Below are 22002 nucleotides of genomic sequence, written 5' to 3' on the forward strand. Positions count from 1 at the left end.
AAGCTAAGGTTAGTACTGAGTCTATTTTCCACACTAACTATGCAACAAGTCTTTAAAAGCAAATCAGAATTGGAAGAACACACTATTAAGTACAGTGCACCAAGCTACACCAGATTTGTACATTGTACTCTGACATTCAATACCACTTTTGAAAGCATTACATTCTGAATACAAAACAGTTAACTATAGGTGAGGCGTGTACTTTCAGAGAAATTGCTACTAATATAAAGCTTTGCAGAACGTTGCTGTGAAATACACACAGTTTCAGATATTAGGCCCTAACTATGACAAATAAACACTTAAGATGTTAAGTGGAATTTCTGTTAAATCCAGACAACTTTAGGTCCATCATAAACTACTGTCTATTGATAAGTAAGATGCAATTCTTCTAAATAGCTGCTGAAGACAGAACAATAAAAAGGGTTAGTTCAATATTACTAGCCTCTAGAATGGATGACAGGATTTGTTAAACTATGCCAACAAATACAAAGATACTACTGACCATCTCAGAATGAGCCATTTAGTGATTAGAGCAAAGTACTGTATGTCATGAGATCTCCGTTTTATTCCTATCCCTGATACTGACTTGCTGTGCAGTCTTGGGCATATCAGGCAAACTGAGGCACAGAATTTGAGTATTTGTAAAATGGGGCAATTACACATCTTTGTAAAGTGACCTGAAGCCCTCAGATAAAAGGCAACATTAACACAATTACTGCCTATAGAATGAATTATAAAGAATGGAGTAGAAGAGTCTAGTAGGAAAACGGCATAACTTTGTATGAAAAAATATTTGTAAAATGTATTTAAAAAAGTAACTTGAGACAACTTAAATACATCACCAGATTAGCCTCCCACCTACTACTGTACACCTTAAATTGAGAGCATTTTCAGGTACAATCATTTGATTTTTGTTTGTACTCTTTCAAAATAACTTCTGAGGTTAGCAGACTATACACTGAGGCTATGTCTAGACTGCCCCCTCTTGCGCAAAAAATATGCAAACGAGGCAAAGCATGGACTATCACCGTGCCTTATTTGCATAATTAATGAGGCTCCATTTTGCACAAAAACGGAGCCTCATTAATTATGCAAATGAGGCACGGCCATAGTCCATGCTTTGCCTCATTTGCATATTTTTTGCGCAAGAGGGGGCAGTCTAAACATAGCCTGAGAACTGAATATTGGGAAACAATGCTGATTAAAATAGCCAATTTTAAATAAATGCCTAAGCATATTTGTCTTGTCTGTTTAGAACACTGTAAATTTTCTACTGTGCTTAAAATGAAACATTTCATTGTACATGAGATGTAAGTCAACACAAAAATATTTTTTCCTGCATACAGCAGGGTGGACAAGTTTGGGAGAAGAGCACTGATACAAAAGCCTGAAACTAAAAAAGTGACAAAGACATAGGAACAATATACAAATAATTCTAAATTAAATTTTATGGAAACATTTTAATGTAAATCTATAATATGCAACTCTTTATTCTTATATTAATCTTTGTGTTTTTATCTTCAATACTAAAAATAGATTACCTAAAATACAAACATTTTATGTAAAATATAAATCAGAGGAAAGAAAAGAGGCATGAATGTACAGACTTCAGGTGACAGTGATATGTCCCCGTATTTCCTTATTTAGGACACGATTATGCAGAACTGACTTGTGCGGGTCACCTCTTCCAGGAATTGCCCCACTGAAGACAACGCAACTATACACTGCAGGCTTCAGTCCTTAGGCCCCAAATTCGCAAAGCATTTGGCTAAATTGGGGCTTTAATACCTAAGTTGAGTCTACTTTGTACCCAGATCCTTTAAGCACTACTGAGGGTAGTGATTTTTACTATGAATAGCCCCACTGATGTCAACAGTGCTACATCCATTAGAATTCACAGGGTTGACCTGCAGGACCCTAACCTGGTTTTTAAAGTTTTAACAATGAAGAACATTAGTTACACAAAATACTAAATTGCAGTTTAAATATGGCATTATTAATCTGGAAGCCTGCACATACATTTTATAGGCATGGTTTTTAGTTTTGCTGTTAAATCAGATACCTGTGCAATTTAAAAAAAAAAGTCATTAGGATTCAGGGTGTTTGTATTTGCATAGGTGGCCACTCATAGCATGAAAGATGAAAATGGCTCACACTACATACTGTCAATTGCATGTTATACCAATTAACTAAGTTTTAAGTGATCACGGATACAAGTTGGTGCCAAAGATTTAAAAAAAACAAACTACATTTTAAAATGCCCATAAACATGGATTTAAAAATAAATCATAGTATGATAAGTTTAATAGGACAGACCAAGAGAGATTAGGCAAGCAACATGCATTTTTAAAATAATCTTGTGTCAAAATTAAAAATTAAAAGGAAATTTGCAAAAAAAATTACATTTGATGAAATTTTAAAATCCTGATTAAACCCAAATCCAGCAAGTTGAAGACAGAATGCCAAATTCTGCTCAGGTGGATCTATGCAACTCCTCTGAAGAAAACAGGGATACACATGTGAAATAGCAGTTTTTGGCTCAGCACTACATTTTACTTTTACACAGCTTTTTAAAAATATTAGGAACGGGTGCTTCTGTAATGATGGTGATGTAATCTCACTTGGTGTTTCTTAAACTGTGTTCCGCGGCACACTGGCGTGCCGTGAGGCAGTTGGAGGTGTACCGCAGAGAACAACAGAATTCAAAATGGCCACCCTTAAAGGATGTTTTTAAGATGAGGACCACCAAACAATTTTTTTTTATGAGTAACACCAAGGCCCTCAATAACTTTCCCCCTGACCCCCCTTTTTTTTTGGGGGGGGGGGGGGCTTCAACAAAAAAAATCCTTGGTGTTCCTAAAAAATATATATATATGTTTGGCGTTCCTCGGTCTTAAAAAGTTTGATCTAATTTGTTAGCATGAGAATACAAATACATACACCCACTAAAATAAAGTTGCTTCAAAGCTCTGACATCACTTTGAAATAATCCCATATTTTGTATACTCCTCATAATGTGACTGACCTCCCCAAAGATCCACTGGAGACATGGACTTCAAGCAAAAAAGCACCTACAAGACTAATAAAATGTTAGAAAAAAAATCCGTATTTTCCTCAAGATAATTTATTGCTGCTTACTGGTCCTGAGAAAGCTTTAAGCAACAATGCCTTTGCAAGTATTTTATCTACCGCATTTTTTGTTCTTAAGACACATATGGGTCCTGAGATTTAAAAAACAAAAAAACAAAAAACCTATTTCTTCCTATGCACTCCGTGTGGAAAATGGTTTACTGTGAAGATCGAACAAACTTGTTCTGCCACTGAACGTTTGCCAGCATGCTATATTTCTTAGCCTCAGACCAATTTTTGTTTTTTAAACTGCGCTTAGTTTTTCATATTATGGACTTTGCCTTCAGTGGGGTTTTTTTCTAAGAAAGAAAAGCACATATGGATTCTTCAATTTGGAATGGCTTTAAAGGGCTTCTGATTTATGAATTAACCCCCTTCTTGCTAATAAAAGAACAATGATTTTTTTTTGGCCTCAAATGAGAGATAATTCTTCATACTATATGAAAAGGCAACTTCAGGCAATGAAATAAGTCCACGGTAAATTAGAATGCTCAATTAAAAAAACAACAAGTGGACCCACAATCACTACTTCTCAAGAAAATCATTTGGTAAGATTTTTTTAATGTCAAGTTTGCATAATGATCAGCTCAGCTTCAATATTTTAAATAGATCACTCAATTTGCTTTTATAAAAACCTCTACAAAAAGATGTTTTTAAATGCTTGTAAAAGTAAGCATTTATTCACTGATAAAATTCTAGTCATGGATAAAATTCTCTGAATATACAACTAACATTACACTTCTAAAATAAGAGGCAAGATGATTCTGAGTGTATAGTATCAGTGGTCCCTTTTTACACCCAAGATCACTTTTTAAATGTCAGGGCAAGCCAGGACCTACCCCACCCCTTCCCCAAGACCCCACCCCTTTCTTGAGGGCCCCGACCTCTCCAAACCAGTTGCTAATGAAAATTCACCATTAATTACATAATTACACCCGAGCCATTTTGCTAGTGCTTCAGCTGGGGAGAACAGTTTAATTTAAATTATTGAACAGACTAAGCATTTTCATTTTCTCATGTTAGTTTATCAAACTTCATTTTAAATTGGACATACATTAATATTTTATGTAGGGTTGCCAGGTGTCCGGTATTGACCCAGACAGTCCGGTATTTTTGCCCCCGTCCGGTAAAATTCAGAAAAATACCGGACACCTGGCAACCCCAGCCTCGCCCTCCCCCCCCGGGCCCCGACACCCCCAGCCTCCCGCCCCCGGACCCCATGCTTACCTGGTTCCGCAGGGAAACTAAGTTCTGGTTTGAACAAGAACACAAAATGGCCACCGGCAAAAAGCCTAAAGACCAAGGGGAAGCAATGCCTTCCCTGGGTCTTAGTGCTCAACCACTCCCCTGTTCCTATCCCTATTCTAACTCTGCACTCACTCTGAAAGGGGCCATGCTGGTTTGGTTTTGTTTTTTTGCGTAATAAGTCTCAGAGTCCTTTGCTCAACAACTTCAGTCCCCCCCCCCCCCCACACACACAGAATTTTTTCCCCTGCTGTTTTTTTTTGGGGGGGGGGGGGGGGTTCGGTATTTTTGGTTCAACCATCTGGCAACCCTTATTCTACGTCCAACACAAAAGCTTTCAATGTTTTCTTAATTTATGGCAGGGGTGGGGAACCTTTTTTGGAAAAATCAGTTGGGGACCACACAAGTGAGATGCAAAACTCCTCCCAAAACCCCCAACCCTCACTGATGTGCCCCGCAATTGAGACACCTCACTCTTTTGGTGCTCCAGCCCCACGGGGTGAGGGGAAGGGACAGGGAGGACGGAGGTTCAGGGCTTTTGCCATGATCAGAAGGAGTGCTGATCAACAACCGGTGACTAAGGAATTAACTCAGGTACCTAGCAAAGGTGTCAGCTAGTGGGGGTTTGGGGCAGTCAGCCAACAACAATGCAGGTAGGAATTTCAAACTGGGAAAGAGGGGTTTTTCCTCTCTCTCTTCTTTGTTTGAGATCAGGGCAGTTTCTCCCAGGTATTGAGGGAGATGCTTTCTCTCTCCAGGAACAGACTTCTTGAAATGTGTAAGTAGGGAAAAGTTTAGATAGTCCATCAGGGTTTATTGTTTTCCTTGTTTGGAAATCATGTCTGAGCTGGCTAATTGTTTTTCTCTTTTGTAACGAAGGATTACAGCCCAGGGACTTTCCCTGAGTATCTATAGCCATGGTGGCTCTTTCCATCTAGACAACTTACTATGCTTGCAACTGTAGTTTTGTTTTGATAATAAAAGATTGGGTTTTTTTCTAATTAACCGGGATTGGTTTATTGTTGTGCCCTTAGAACTAATTGCCTAGTTACAAGGGCAGAGTCCCTAGTTGTCTGTGGATTCTCTTTGGTTTTCCCAACTCCAAGCAAAACGGAGGTTGGGGCAGAGGGGAGAGCTTTACCTTAGGGAGGGGATTCCCAAGTGATCTCTTCCCTGATTTTTCTTGGAATCACTTGGGTGGTGGCAGCAAGGAACCAGTCTTGTTTTCTTTTTTGAATCTCAGAGGGACTGAGATTGAGTAAATTTGTCTCTGGGAACCACAGAGACAGAGGTTTTGCAGAGGCTATTCTGCTAGCTGCTCCCCCCCCCCCCCCCCCCCAATCTCTGCACATAGAGTGTCAGGTTAGGGGATTGAGCTGTGACAGCATCCCATAAGCCAGATTTACTTTTCTGGGGTTCCAGAGTTCGTGGATTTTGGGGACCCCCTTAGGCTGCCAGCAAGTGGGATAGGGATGCAGGATCTGGGCAGGAGGGGGTGAGGAGGGCTGGGTCTGGAAAAGAGTTTGGCAGCAGGAGAGGTGTGGGGTGGGGGTACGAAAGGGACTAACTCAGAAAAGGTGAGACGGTGAAAATGCAGCCAAATAGCTAGTTGGGGAGGGAGGCAAAGAAATGGGGAGTAAAGGAAAGTGCAGCTTCTGCAAAGTAAAATTGTATCCCCCCCCATCTTCCCTCTGTTCCAGCCTTGCTCCCCTCAACCCCATGATCCCCCCCCCAGCCTGATTCCCTGCATCACCCCATGTCCCCCAGTGCAACCCCTGCCCCCTCCCATCCTGCTCCGCATCCTCCTTTGCCCCCTGTCCTGTGCCCCCAGCGCACTCACCGGCAGGGCAGCAGCGTTGGGACTTATAGCATCCTGGGAGCAGCGCTGGGGAGAGGAGGTGGGGCAGTCTCTCTTCCCTGCCCAGCCCTTTGCCTGCAGGCAGCGGCGCTGGGACAGGCAGAGCCCAGGGCTGCCTCCAGCCCAGCCGGGTGCAGCGGGATGCTGGGGAAGGGACTCCCCAACCCTGCACACAGCCCACAGGGAACAGCGTGGCGTAGCCTGGTCCCCGGCATGCCACGTGTGCTGGCTGCCCAGCCTTGGCTCTGCAGAGCAGGCCCAGCCCTGCCCCATCCCAGAGCAGGAGGCCTCTGTGTGCCTCTGTCCCCTAACCGGCAAGTTAACAAAAAGAGGGGCAGCCACCCCTTTGCTCCAGCCCAGCTGGCTGTGGCGTTCAGCCTGCTGAGGTTGCGCCACACTCCAGCTGGGCTGGATCAAAGAGAGGCAGCCGCCCGGCCAGCTGGCCACAGTGATCAACTCCTAGGGGCACTGTGCTCGACTGGTTGGTGACCACTGCTCTAGATAAATTACTCTTATTCTTAACACATGATCTAAAATTTTAACATTGCACATTTTTACCATGTGAGGTTTTGTTTCTTAGTAGCTTCCAATAAGATAGTGCTTAATAACCTTCTAGTGAGCTGGTCTAAAGTGATCTATAGGTTTTATTTCATTGGTCATTGGCTCTGTCCATGTTTTCAATTATCCTAGTAAGACGTATGTTCAGAAGTCTAACTTGACTGTCAATATGGTCAATCTTCTCTTCCAGGCTGTTTCTCCCCCAGTAAAATCCAACTGGCCCAGTCATGAAGTAGACAGCTACAACAAAGCACAGCAGCAAGACTGCATGCTCTGGTTCTCCTTCATACTTCTGGAGGATGTACACGCATGAGACGGCAAAAAGAGCAACTCTTACAATCCAGAAGAAGTGACCAAACAGCATATGTAAAAGAGAGAAGAAGAATCCAAGGAAAACAGACAAAAACCAATAGGCAAGTAAAACAGCACCAATAAGCAGAAGCACATGAGTAGGGTTGTTGGCAACTGCTGCAGGGCTGAAATAATGAGTCAGGTTGGAAGCTGAAAAATAAAAACAAATTTATGAGAAATTAAAAGATAGTTTAATTACATAAGGCAAAGATAATAAGTGGTAAATTGTGAGCATAGCTAGTGAAGGGCCATACTGCAGAAGTTTCAAGGCCGTACTTTTTAAAAAGGAGGGGAAATGACTAAGTTCATCTGTTCCTGAATACTTATAAATATATATGTACCCCCTTCATAACACAGCAATCACTAGAGTATCTCTATGGTTGTAACTGAATTCACTTCAGTTAGAGAGAGGGCCACATTAGGCCAGGGCGTAAGTTTAGAACTAAGATCAAGAGTAAATTTGGGTTTCATGTAGTTATTTGTTAAGATAGATATAACAAATTTTAGATATTTGTTAAGCTGCATTCAGCATCACATAACAGAATAGTACATCCACCTTCAGTATTCAACTATTTCTACCCTTTGATTTAATTCTCCCTTGCCCCATCTTCCTTTTTTCTCCTACCCTTTCCTTACCTCTATTTCCTTTTACCCCTCTGTATTTCTTTTCCTGCAGCAACTCCATTTTATTAGATGGAATGGGATGAGGAAGAAGTCCACAGGATTAACTATCAGCAATAACAAGGGTGAGGAATCTTTTTTGGGTCGGGGGCACTGACCCACAGAAAAATCAATCAGGGGCTGCACACAAGTGCGATGCAAAAAAGACACCACACAGCCCCCGACTGCAACTGAGAAGGAGAAGACGACACTCCCCACATTCCCCTCACACACCAAAGCCTGGGGGGGGGGGGGGGGGGGGCAGGCTAGTAGATATTGTGTGCTCCAGCCCCACAGGGGAGTGGCAAGGGGGTTCGAGTGCCAGTGCAGGTTCCCCAATGCTAAGGGTGGAGCCCCAAGACTTGGGGACCAGAACCAGGCAAGCTGGGGGCTGCATCCAACCCCCGGACCTTAGGTTCCCCACCACAAGCAATAAAATAACAAAACCTTGTAAAGAAATGGATGACAGAAACTCCATATGCATTCAAAACTGATAAAAATTATTCAGCTTCTTGGAATCTACATCCCAAAACCATTAAAAAATAAAAAAAATTAAAATGTTTTTCCAACTAAGTTAAGTGTATTTTTCCTCTATATGCATTACAAGCACAGTCTCCGTAATCAGAGAGCCACATATCCCAAACTTTTTCTTCAAAATTCACACAATGCTGGAGCAAGGTGCTGTTTCCTAGGAAATGTTTATGGTGACACACTCATTTGTGCTTATATTAGAGCACACAGGCAAACCACTTCAACATGCCCTAGTTTAGGAAAAAGCTAAGCATTCAGTCAAACCAAAGATATCAGGTTAGAAATGGAGAGAACATTCTACTACTAACTATTGCAAAGCACATTATAGAAAAGTGCTCCATTAACTTCAACATGGTTTCCATTAGGGATGTGAAAGTGTAATTGTGTACACGGTTAACCAATGAGCCTGGACTCATCGGTTAACATGCATGGTTACACCCAGCCCTGTGTTGCTGCCTCTGTGTTAGAGGCAGCAGTGCAGGAGGGAGCCGGTATGCGCAAAAAGCCGGCTTTTAAGCCGGCTCCTGTGGAGCCGCCTACTCCCTTGTGCTGCTGCCTCTATCAGGCAGCAGTGCTGGAGGGGGGTGGTGCTTGCGTGGAGCCAGCTTCCTGCATGCAACCTCCCCTGCCCCGCTTGTAAATGCTGAAATTTTCAGTAGTTACACGTTTACATGAAGGGGAAAAAACACAACCATGTTAACATCCCTAATTTCCATCATCATATATATATAGTAGCCCAATGTCTGAGACTCTAACGCTGAAATGCTAGCTGTTCCCTCTGGGCGGCGCTGTTGCCGAGTCACGTCCTTTGCCTCCTGCCGTGGCGCTCGGCTAACTTCTATGCCGCTCAGCCGGACCGCCGCGGGGGAGCAAGCGGACGTTTGGGCACCGCGGTCCTCGTGCAGCACAGGGGTGCTGTATGGGGAGCGCAGAGCCCAAACGGCCGCTTGCTCCCCCACGGCGGCCCGGTTGAGCAGCACAGAAGTCAGCCGAGCGCCACAGCGGGAGAAGGGGGGGGCAGTGACATACACGGCCAGGGGGCGGGGCCTGGCCATGTACGTCGCCGTCCCGCCCCCCTTCGCTTTCCGCTGTGGTGTTCAGCTGACTTCTGCACCGCTCAGCTGGGCCGCTGCAGGGGAGCCCAAACAGCCGCTTGCTCCCCCGTGGCGGCCTGGCTGAGTGGCACAGAAGTCAGCCGAGCGCCACGGCGGGAAGCGAAGGGGGGTGGGGTGGTGACATGTGGCATGACAGCAGCTCCAGGACCTGCCCCCGGCCATGAATGTCACCGCCCTGCCTCCCGCAGTGGGACTTGGCTGACTTCTGCGCCTCTCAGCCAGGCCGCCATGTGGGAGTAAGTGGCGCAAGCGACCATTTGGGCTCCACGCTCCCCATGCAGCACGGGGAGCGTGGTGCCCAAACGGCTGTTTGGGCTCTGCAGTCCCCCGAGTGAGAGGCAGTGAGAGGCAGGAGGGGGAGGAGAAGAGAAAGAGAGAGACAGAGAGAGAGGCAGGAGGCGGAGGAGAGCTGGGGGGGGGGGGGGGGGGAGGCAGTAGGAAGAGAGAGAGACAGACAGACAGCGAGACACCGGAGGCTCAGGAGAGAAGACTGACATGGAGGAGAGACCTGAAAATCCCATCTTATGACGGGCTAATTGGCTAGTTAGTCAATAAACATTCTCTTAATGATGGGGTGCCTAAGGAGGAGGGCTCAGATGGCATCATGGCAGTTGTGACAGGTAGGGGAAGATATGGAAGTATGATCCGGACTGGCCAGCCAAGGGGAATGAGGTTTAGACAGTTATGTGCTATTCCTTTTTCCGGTCCTGTTCCCAGCCTTAAAAATGTTGGGAACTTAAATACCTGGCCATCAGCCCTGAGGGTGCTGTTGCTGAATGCCAGGTCGGTATCCCAGAAGACAGCTGTCATCCAGGATTTAATTCTGAATGAAGGGGCTGACCTGGCTTGTATCACTGAGACCTGGCTGAGAGTGGAGGGAGGCGTCGACCTTTCCCAATTGTGCCCGGCTGGGTTCTCAGTACAGCATCAGCCGTGGCTTAATGGTCGGGGAGGTGGGGTGGCAATTGTCTATCGAGATACTATCTCACTGGCTAGGGTTGCGGTCCAACAAAGTGTCAGATTTGAGTGTCTGTCCTTGATGTTGGGTGGCCGGGATAGGTTGGGTACGCTGCTTGTGTACCGCCCACCTTGCTCTATGGCAGATGCTCTGCTCGAGCTGGCCGACGTGGTCTCGGACGTGGCGTTGAAATAACTGACCCAACACATGTTGCAGGTCATACGCTCAATTTGGTTTTTTGGACTAAGGGCCATAGTCTAAACTTGACCAGGTAGTGATCAGTCCATGACAAAGGGAGTGTAGCCACATCCCTAATCCCAAGAAGTCTATCTGCTGACCTTCCCCTACACAGAGGCGGAGGACCAATTAAGATGATCCGCCCTCGGAGGCTGATGGATCTGGATGGTTTTCTGAGGTCCCTGAGGGATTGTTCAGCCATTATGGCAAATGGTCCTGTAGATACCCTAGTTGAAACATGGAACACCGAGGTAGCCGGGGCAGTTGATATGATTGCTCCTAAGCGCCCTCTTCGGACCAGTCGAGCCAAGTTTGCTCCCTGGTTTTTTGGGGAGCTGATGGCAGCAAAACAGTCTGTGCAACGGCTATAATGCCGCTGGAGGAGAACTAGAGCTGAGTCCGATCGACTGTGGGTTAGAGCTGAACTGCGAGCTTACTCTGTGGCGGTGCTGACAGCGAAGACAAGCTACTTCTCCACCCGTATCGCATCCGCACAATGCCGTCCAGCGGAATTGTTTCGAGTAGTGCGGGGCCTGTTGCAGTCTGGCATTCATGACGAAATAGAGGAGCCTCTGGCCCCCCGCTGCGATCTGTTTGCAAAGCATTTTGCTAATAAGATCGCCTGCATCCAGTTGGATTTAGACTCTGGTTGCTGTGTAAGTGGGGCACAGAATGTGTTGAGCGCACCACCCAGTCTTTTTTCTCTGGATCGGTTTCAGCTATTGCAGACTGAGGATGTGGACAAGGTGCTTGGAGAAGTGCGACCGACCACGTGCTCACTTGACTCCTGCCCTTCATGGCTTATTAAATCTAGCTGGGAAGGGATAACTGGCTGGGTCCAGGGGATTATTAATGCGTCTTTTAGATCTGGTATGGTTCCTGCTGCCTTGAAAGAGGCAGTGATAAAGCCGTTACTCAAGACGACTTCCCTAGACCCATGTGACTTAAATAACTATTGCCCAGTTGCTAATATTCCCTTCTTGGGCAAGGTACTCGAGCGGGTGGTGGTGCTGCAACTCCAAGCTTTCTTGGAAGAAACAGACGACTTAGATCCATTTCAGTCTGGCTTTAGGCCTGGTTTGGAACTGAAACAGCCTTGGTCGCCCTGGTAGACGATTTACGCCAGGAGATAGACAAGGGGAGTGCATCCCTGTTGATTCTCCTAGACCTCTCAGCGGCTTTTGATACCATTGACCATGATATCCTTCTGGGACGCCTGGCAGAGTTGGGTATCAGAGGCACTGTTTTGCAATGGTTCTGGTCCTACATATCAGGATGCTTTCAGAAGGTGGAGCTAAGGGGCTGCTATTCGATCCCATGGCGATTGTGCTATGGGGTCCCGCAAGGTTCCATCTTGTCCCCTATGCTGTTTAACATCTACATGAAGCCGCTGGGGGAGGTCATAAGGAGTTTTGGAGGACGGTGCCATCAATATGCAGATGACACCCAACTCTATTTCCCTGTGACATTAGAACCAGGTGTCGCAGTGACTGATCTAAATTGGTGTCTGGAGGCAGTGATGGTTTGGATGAAGTCAAATAAGATGAAGTTGAACCCAGATAAGACTGAGGTCCTGTGGATCAGGAGGCCATCTGTTCGGGAATGTGGCATGGCACCTGTTCTAGACGGGGTTACTCTCCCCCTGAAAGAACAGGTGCGCAGCTTGGGAGTCCTCCTGGACCCCTTTTTAACATTTGAAAATCAGATTTCTTCGGTGGCCAGGAGTGCCTTTGGGCAACTTCGTTTGATCCGCCAGCTGCGACCCTTACTGAACAAACATGACTTGGCCACAGTGATCCATGCTCTTGTTACATCCCGACTAGATTACTGTAATGCACTTTATGTGGGGCTGCCTCTAAAGAGCCTTCGAAAACTTCAACTGGTCCAGAATGCGGCTGCTCGAGTTTTAACTAACACTCGTTATACGGAGCACATTATGCCGGTGCTTCGGCAGCTGCACTGGCTTCCGGTATGTTTCCGGGCACAATTTAAGGTTTTAGTTATGACCTATAAAGCCTTAAATGAGTTGGGTCCGGGGTACCTGAAGGACCGTCTTCTCCCATATGAACCTGCCCGGGGATTGAGGTCAGCTGGGGAGGCTTTGCTTCGTGTTCCCCCACTTGTGGAGATAAGATTAACTTCTACGCGGAACAGGGCATTCTCAGCTTTTGCTCCCAGGCTGTGGAATTCTCTTCCTCGGGATAGTTGCATGGCGCCAACGCTAGCGTTGTTTCAGCGTCAGGCTAAAGCCACCCTTTTTACTCGTGCTTTTATTAATGTTTGAGTTTGTATGTGTGTGTTCCTCCTCTCTATATGTTTTTAGCTGGTTATGTCCCTCTGAGGTCTCATATTTTAAATTCTTGTATTTTAAATTTTTATATATTTGTATTTTTTTGTTTGCTCTTGTAAGCCGCTTTGAATATTTTAAATAGAAAGGCGAGGTAAAAATATTTAAATAAATAAATAAATAAATAAATCTTCATCATATGGACCCACGGAAAAGAGACTCTTGAAGAATTTCACAAGGATTTCAACAACTTCCACCCCACCATCAACCTCAGCCTGGACCAGTCCACACGAGAAATCCACTTCCTGGACACTACAGTACAATTGAATAACGGACAAATTTCCACCACCCTATGCCGGAAACCCACCGACCGCTACACTTCCCTTCATGCCTCCAGCTTCCATCCCAGACACATTTCTCAATCTATTGTATACAGCCAAGCCCTAAGATACAAACAGATTTGCTCTGATCCCAGACAGAGAAACACCTACAGGATCTTTACAGAGCATTCCTAAAACTGAAATACCCACCTGGAGAAGTGAAAAAACAGACTGACAGAGCCAAAAAAGTACCCAGACATGAACTACTTCAAGACAGACCCAAAAGAGAAAACAACAGAATTCCACATATTACATATACAGTAAAACTCCAATGGTCCGGCATCTGACGGTCCGGCACTCCTGATGGTCCGGCACCATCAGGAACCCGGAAGTGCTCCGGGCAGCCAGACCATTGGAGCTGCTCTGCCCCCAGCTTCCCCGATTCAGCCGCTGCTAAAACTGACCAGCGCTGAATCCGGGAAGCAAGGGGCAGAACAGCTGGGGTGCTGCCTGGGAGGTCCAGTAGCGCTGCCCCTCGGGACTGCAGGACCAACCCAGCAGCACCCCAGCTGTCCTGGATTCAGCCGCTGCTGAAATTGACCAGCGGCTGACTCCAGGAAGCCCAAGACAGAGCTGCTCTGCCCCAGCTTCCTGGAATCAGCCGCTGATCAGTTTCAGCAGCAGCTGACTTGGGGACACCTGGGGCAGAGCAGCTGGGGTGCTGCTGGGTTGGTCCAGTAGTGCCGAGGAGCGGCGCTGCGGGACCAACCCGTCAGCACCACAGCTGCTCTGCCCCAGGCGTCCCCAAGAGCAGCTGGGGTGCTGACGGGTTGGTCTCAGGGCGCCAAGGGTCGGCGCTACCGGACCAACCCAGCAGCACCCCAGCTGCTCTGCTGCAGGCGCCCCCGATTCAGCCGCTGCTGAAGCTGACCAGCAGCGGCTGAATCGGGGACTCCTGGGGCAGAGCCGGACTATCAGAAGGGAGGGCTATGAGGGGGTCTGGGTTAGCATCCCCCCACCCCACCCCAGACCCCTCATAGCCCCCCCCTTCTGATAGTCCGGCATATCTGATAATCCGGCACCCCCTGGGTCCTAAGGGTGCCAGATTATCAGAAGTTTACTGTAGTCCACAGCTCAAACCCCTCCAACGCATTATACACAAGGGCTGTGTCTACACTGCACCCCTTTTCCGGAAAAGGGATGCAGATTAGACACATCGGAATAGCAAAATCCACGGGGGATTTAAATATCCCCCGCGGCATTTGCATTTACATGGCTGCCGCTTTTTTCCGGCTTGGGGATAAGCCGGAGAAAAGCGCCAGTCTAGACGTGATTCTCTGGAAAATAAGCCCTTTTCCGGAGGATCTCTTATTCCTACTTGAAAGTAGGAATAAGAGATCCTCCAGAAAAGGGCTTATTTTCCGGAGAATCACGTCTAGACTGGCGCTTTTCTCCGTCTTATCCCCAAGCCGGAAAAAAGCGGCAGCCATGTAAATGCAAATGCCACGGGGGATATTTAAATCCCCCGCGGATTTTGCTATTCCGAAGTCTACATTAGCATCCCTTTTCCGGAAAGGGGTGCCAATGTAGACACAGCCAAGCTGTAACCCATCTTGGAAAATGATTCCCTCACTCTCAGAGGACTTGAGGGAAAAGCCTATTATTGCTTTCAGACAACCCCCCCCAACCTGAAACAAATTATTTCCAGTAACCATGCTACACAGCCACAACATAAGCATCCAGGAACCCAGCCGCGCAATCAGCTGTGGTGCCAACTCTGTCCACATATCTATACAAGCAAATTCATTACTGGAGCCAACAACATAAGCTACCAAATCACGGGATCATTCAACTGCACATCCAGTAATTTGATCTATGCCATCAAATGCCAGCAATGCCCCACTGCTACATATTATATATATATATATATATATATATATATATATATATATATATATATATATATATATATAGGACAAACTGGACAGTCCTGACAGGAAAGAATCAATGGACACAAATCAGATATACGTAAAGGGAACATACAGAAACCTGTTGGGGAACACTTCAATCTACCTAATCACTCCTTAAAAGATCTCCAGGTGGCTGTCTTGTCACAAACCAGTTCTACTAGCCAAATACACAGGAAGGCATTAGAATTACAATTCATCCAGAATGCATCCACAAATTCAGTTCTCACTCTGATCATCATCTCCTCAATCGGGACAATGGATGGCTGGGACATTACCTACCTAACATTCAATGAAGGTGCCAACAGCTCTCTGTGTGGATTCTTGTGTTAGTTCCCTTTTATCCTTATCTGCTTCCTTTTAACTATCCAATCTTCAGGTGCTTATAGGCACCAGCTCTGCCTACTTGTTTTTCCCTTTGATATTTTCAATCCCTCTGCTCTTTGTTCCTGCCCTTCTCTCCTATTTATTTTGGGTCTGCACATCCTAAACTCATAACTCCGGTCATCTGAAGAAGCGGACTGTGCCCATGAAAGCTCATGATCCCATCTACATGTTTTGTTAGTCTATACAGTGCTACCAGACCATTTGTTGTTTATTAGATCTTAGATTTTTTTTTTAGCTCACTGGTCAGATCTCTTTCTAGTCTTTGCTTTAAGGCTACAGAATGCAGACTTGCAGGATTGTTTTACTTCTTTTGTTTGGAAGTATTAATGGCAAAATGTAAACCTTAGGAAGTGCTCCCAGAAACTGAAGTAATGGATGACTTGTAGATGCATGTAATGAACAGGAATGAAAGATAATACATAATGTATTAATATTCTCCATCTTCAACATACATTTAAACACATCCATAAGGATTGCCTGCATAATTCTGGGTTTAACAGTCATCGTGCTTACCATCAATTCCAAGAACATCCAGCACATCAGTCCATATTCTCCAGAATGTGTCTACTAATACATCCACACCGTAAACAAATCTTTCTGTCAGCCTAGAGAAAAACTGTAAAATAAAATGCTACTGTAAAGAATGGCCATTGGAAATCAAGCTTGAGGGGTTTATACAGTTTATTCAATGTTCAGTCTATCAAAAATATTTTTGTGATCAGTCAAGGTACATATATATTTCCCATTACCATAGTATCGGAGGGCCTCCAAGTGTTTTAAGAATAAATGTAGCAAATCTCTCTTCCCTTTCAGATTACAGGAAAAACTGACTTAAGATAGGTTTTTGTTCACCTGCTTGTTCATATTCGCATGTTATTTGCAAAAAGTCCTTAACTGGTTGTGAAAACCAAAAACTGTCTCAATGCAATTCTCAGATATTTACTGAAAACCTGACGTGTCTAAAATCAATATCTACACAAAACTTTACTGACAGTGCAAGTTATACTCATTCAATTCAGTAAATTAACATACCTTTATGTTACTATGATACAGAGGGAGTTCAGATTGGGAATTGTGAAGTTAGAAGACTGAATGAGAAAATGAATACACCTGAAGGCTGATTTGGTTTCCATTGGGAACAGCCTAATCTAAATTTGTTTTCAACATTACAATACTTGTTAGTTTTATTTCAGTTCTTGCATGTATCCCTTAAGAATAGCAATCCTTGAGACATGAATCCCTGAGAAGTGTCACACAAAACTGGGAAAAACACCTGCAGCCTCTCAAAGCTACACCAAGTTTTCAGGTCAAAATTTTGCCAACAATAGTAACAGCCTCCAGAAGGCTACCACTATAAACTTCTTGAACAAAAAGCTAACTGATTATAAATGAAAAAGATGGATATTTGCCAGTTTGCTTCCTCTAATCCAGTGTTTCTCAAAGTGGTCCACGAAACCACTTTGAGAAACCTGTTAACTGGCTGCTTCGGTGTGTTTACTTACTGGTGCTGCAGCCACAGAGCCTCATGGCTCCCATTGGCTCCGTTTCGCAGTTTGCAGCCAAGGGGAGCCGCAGGTAGCAGCGGCCCAGCCCATGCCGTTTCCTGTGGCTCCTCTTGGCTGCAAACAGTGAAATGGAGCCAATGGGCACCAGTAAGTACACACACTGGAGCAGCCAGTTAACAGCTCTCTCAAAGTGGTTTTGGGGACCACTTTGAGAAACAATGCTCTAATCTAGTAACTGTATCTTTCATGCTACCCCCTAACATAACTATCAGTTATTTATTATGCAAGAACCTTCCTCTGGCCTGCTAACGACATCCAGCTCAGTCTGTCTCTCTCTTTTATATAATTTCAACAGTCTTATCTGAACACATTTTCTTCTCTTCCTTCCTGATGTGTCTTGATTCTTTCCGATATAGAATTGTTTGTATTCAATACAGTAAAGCATATCTCAAAAAGCACTGACAAAACTGAAATATATTCTTTGTATAAATTGTTTACTATTACTTCTAACTTACACTAGTGCTGGGAGAGTAATAATTCATCCACACTTCTATCTGTATTAACAACAAGGAGGAAGCAAAAGACTTTGCATTCATTTTTGGAGATGGAAAGGAGTTTTCCAATGGTTTTCCTTTGTTTTAGAACACTAGACATCAGAGGACTCTCTGTTTTACTACCATTAACATGTTTGACTTGCCTGCAAACATTAAAAGCACTTACCCTAAACGAATCACATGCTCTAAAATGGGCATATTTGATCAAACTGCAGCTGCAAAGCAAACAAAACACATATGCGTCCCACTGGCTTTGGCCACTGCTTCAATGTAAGCAGTACGAACCTAGCTGGTGGGATTAGAGATGCAACGCAGCCACCCACAGAGGGAGCCAGGCAGCTGGTTGCTGCGCCAAGCAGCTCGCAATGCCCTCCCTGCCCTTCAGGTATTCCTGAAGGCTCTTTTCTGCTGCTTAATCCTTACGGCGGAGGAGAAAGAAACGTCCAATGGGGGGGGGGGGGGCCCTGTTTCTTTGCTCATAAAGCACACGGAAAAGTGCGCGCGCCAAACCTCCCCCCTTCCAGCCTCACCACATATAACCAACCCAGAGACGCTTCGGAGTAGGAAAGCAACGAAGGGGAAGCGGCCTCGGCGGTGCTTCATCCCTACTTGCACCTCGGGCAGACACACCGCGGCTCCTGTACAGCGTTAGTTCCCAAAAGGCCGGGGTCGTACAAATCAGAAACTGTTATCAGTACCACAGTCTTACAAGGAAGCAGCTCTGTACAAAAGACCGGCGCGGCCGACTCTGGGCAGCGGAAGGACAGCAGTTCTGCGGAGAGCGCCCGAAGGCGGGAACAGGGCGGCGAGCGGCATGGAAGGGTCAGTGGGCGGGGGCTGGGATGTCTCGCAAGGCCCGCGCACTCTCCGCACCCCGCTAGCAGCGGCTCGGCGGGGGGGGGCGGTCTCTCACCTTCTGCAAGACCCGCATGTTCTCCTCGCCGCACAGGCTGCTCACCCCCTGGTAGACGCCGCTGGCCACCCGGCGCAGGCTGTTCTGCTTGTCGGCGCCCCGACTCCGGGCCGCCCAGGTGCTGGGTCCCACCAGCAGCAAGAGGAAGAGCAACAACCTACCTACCACAACCATGTCGCTCATCCCGAAGCACTTAGCACCAGACGCTGCCGCCGGCCCTCGCGGAGCCAAGAACCGCAGTTCCCAGTATCATCCCGCCACGCGGCGGCTGCAGCGCCCCCTGCGTGAAGGAGGTGGAGTGCGAGAGACACCCCCGTCGTCCCAGGAGCAGCCGCGAGCCCGGGCGCGGCGGCCCTCATTGCGGGGCACCTCGCCCAACCGAGTGACAGGCCCCTTCAGCGCAACACACACACTTCACAAGACACACTGACTGCACGCTGATCACCTATGTAGAAAGCTGCTCCCTTGTAGGAATGTGCTACCGATAGCAATTTCTGATATGTATGATCCTAAATGCAGGACAATGTAGCACTTTAAAGACTAACAAGATGGTTTATTAGATGATGAGCTTTCGTGGGCCAGACCCACTTCCTCAGATCAAATAGTGGAAGAAAATAGTCACAACCATATATACCAAAGGATATAATTAAAAAAAATGAACACATATGAAAAGGACAAATCACATTGCAGAACAGAAGGGGGATGCGGGGGGGTGGGAAGGGGGAGGAAGGAAGGTAAGTGTCTGTGAATTGCTGATATTAAAGGTAGGGAGAGTGGGATGTTTGTGAGTTAATGGTATTACAGGTGATAATTGGGGAAACTGTCTTGGTAATGGGTGAGAAAGTTCAAAGACTTGTTAAGTCCTTGTTGGTAAGTGTCGAATTTTAACATGAATGACAGTTCAGAGGATTCCCTTTCAAGTGCAGATGTAAAAGGTCTTTGTAGCAGAATGCAGGTGGCTAAGTCATTTAGAGAGTGTCCTTTCTGGTTAAAGTGGCAAGAAACTGTTTTCTCTTTGTGATCTTGTCTGATATCTGTTTTGTGGGCATTAATCCTTTGGCGAAGTGTCTGAGATGTTTGTCCAATGTACATAGCAGACGGACACTTTCGGCACATGATAGCGTAGATTATATTTCTGGAGGCGCAGGAATATGTGTTCTTGATCTTATAACTCACTTGGTTAGGTCCAATAATGGTATCAGCAGAATGAATATGTGGACAAAGCTGGCAACGGGGTTTGTTGCAAGGGAAGGTACCAGGGTTGGTATTAGTGTGGTATGTCCTGTGGTGGTTGGTAAGAATCATCTTGAGGTTAGGTGGTTGTCTATAGGAGACTATGGGTCTGTCTCCCAGAGCCTCTTTGAGTATGGTATCCTGTTCCAATATAGGCTGTAGTTTATTGATGATGTGTTGTACAGGTTTAAGTTGGGGGTTGTAGGTGATGACTTTGAACTTTCTCACCCATTACCAAGACAGTTTCCCCAATTATCACCTGTAATACCATTAACTCACTAACATCCCACTCTCCCTACCTTTAATATCAGCAATTCACAGACACTTACCTTCCTTCCTCCCCCTTCCCACCCCCCCGCATCCCCCTTCTGTTCTGCAATGTGATTTGTCCTTTTCATATTTGTTCACTTTTTTTTAATTGTATCCTTTGGTATATATGGTTGTGACTACTTTCTTCCACTATTTGATCTGAGGAAGTGGGTCTGGCCCACGAAAGCTCATCATCTAATAAACCATCTTGTTAGTCTTTAAAGTGCTACATTGTCCTGCATTTTGCTTCAACTACCCCAGACTAACACGGCTACATTTCTATCACTATTCTGTATGATCCTAAGGGACTGATCCTGTAAGAAACTGCTACCAGACATAGCATCGTCCTACAGAGAGCAGTTCCATGCAGTTCTTTGTATAGAACTAGGGATGTTAAAGATCGGTTAATTGAATAGTTGAGTAACCTCATGAATTCTTATTGGTTAGTCAACTATTCTATACTCCCCAGGGCGGGGTACACACCTTGGGGCCCCTGTGAGGCATGGCCCACTGTTCAGGCCACACATGGCCTTGCTCCTGGGACATCCCCGTCCTCTGGGCCATGGACTGTTGCTCACTGCTCACGGGGGGGGCATGGCCTCAGGGACAGTGTCTACATGGATGACTGACCACCTCTCCCTCTTTATTTTCCACAGCCAGACCAGCTGTCGCTGAAGGGTGATCCACGCCAGCCGAGGCAGCCACCCAACCTCAGGGTAGCCACAAGCACACAAGGGTCCATGAGGACCTCATGAGGCAGCATGTGGGCATCCTGCGCAACATGCAGCAGACCCTGGCCCAGAAGCTCTGTGGGACCAGCTTGTGCGGCAGGGCGACAACATGTGTGCCATCATGCAGGAAAAGATGGCACACCCAGCTGCTGTCCCTGCTCCTGTCTCCCACTCTCCTGCCCCCCCCTGCTATGCCCATTCCCCCTGCTATGCCTATGCCTCCTCCCCCTGCCATCTCTGACCCCACTCCATCCCCCCTCCTGCCCATCCACCCAACCCCAAGATTGCTGAGGTCCCCGGACCCAAGGTGATACTTCCAGCCACACCACGCACCACTCCCAGCCCTGAGCCCCCCTCCTCCCCAGTTTATTTTATTATAAAAAATACAAAGTGTCTTTTGTTCAACTCACAACTGGTGTGTTTATTGAGAGTACAGGGAAGAGGGGAAGGGAGGGGTTGTGGTGCAAAAGGTACAGTGGAGCAAGGCACAGGCCCCTAGTGGGGAGGCCCTGGGGAGAGTTACTGGGGTCCTTGAGAGAAACTCCCTCAGGGCCTCCTGGATGTGCACCCCCAACTGATGAGCTTGGCGGATGGCAGCTGTGCATGGCTGCTTGTAGGCCCTCCCTTCACAGCCGGACTCTGTCCCCAACCCCAGTAGAAGGCCTCCCCCTTCCTCTCCACAATGTTGTGGAGAACACAACATGCAGAGGCCACCTTGGGGATGTTGTGCTCCCTCACATCGAGGTGGGTCAGGAGGCACCTGAACCTCGCCTTCAGGTGCCCAAAGGCACATTCCACCTGCATGTGGGCCCAGCTGAGGTGCGCAGTGAATTAGTCCCTGCTGGGGTCCAGGTCGCCAGTGTAGGGCTTCATCAGCCACGGCATGAGGAGGTAGGCTGCGTCCCCCATGATGCACAGTGGCACCTGCATGTCCCCAACCCCAAAGTCACGCTGGGGGAAGAATGTGCCAGCCTCCAGCTTCTGGTGGAGGCTGGAGTTTCTAAATACGCAGTCATTGTGCGCCCTGCCCGACCACCTGACAAAAATGTCCGTGAACTGCCCATGGTGGTCGACAAGGGCCTGCAGCACCATCAGGAAATAGCCCTTCCCATAGGCGTGTGCAGCACATTTCATTAGAGTGTGCACCCAAAGAA

At 46.6% G+C, this 22002-nt stretch overlaps 1 protein-coding gene across 1 annotated transcript; it reads right to left on the reverse strand.

Annotated features, from left to right (window-relative positions):
- Positions 1–1148: 1148 nt before the first annotated feature.
- LOC102462091 (BRI3-binding protein-like) lies at positions 1149–19002 on the reverse strand. Its single transcript, XM_075917378.1, has 3 exons — positions 18576–19002; positions 16117–16219; positions 1149–7291 (listed from the first exon to the last, which is right to left on the reverse strand). Exons 1-3 carry the CDS (start codon positions 18756–18758, stop codon positions 6882–6884), a joined length of 696 nt encoding a protein of 231 aa, XP_075773493.1. The 5' UTR covers positions 18759–19002; the 3' UTR covers positions 1149–6881.
- Between the last annotated feature and the right edge of the window lie 3000 nt (positions 19003–22002).

This window comes from Pelodiscus sinensis, unplaced genomic scaffold (genome assembly GCF_049634645.1).
Source record: "Pelodiscus sinensis isolate JC-2024 unplaced genomic scaffold, ASM4963464v1 ctg45, whole genome shotgun sequence".
NCBI lineage: Eukaryota > Metazoa > Chordata > Testudines > Trionychidae > Pelodiscus > Pelodiscus sinensis.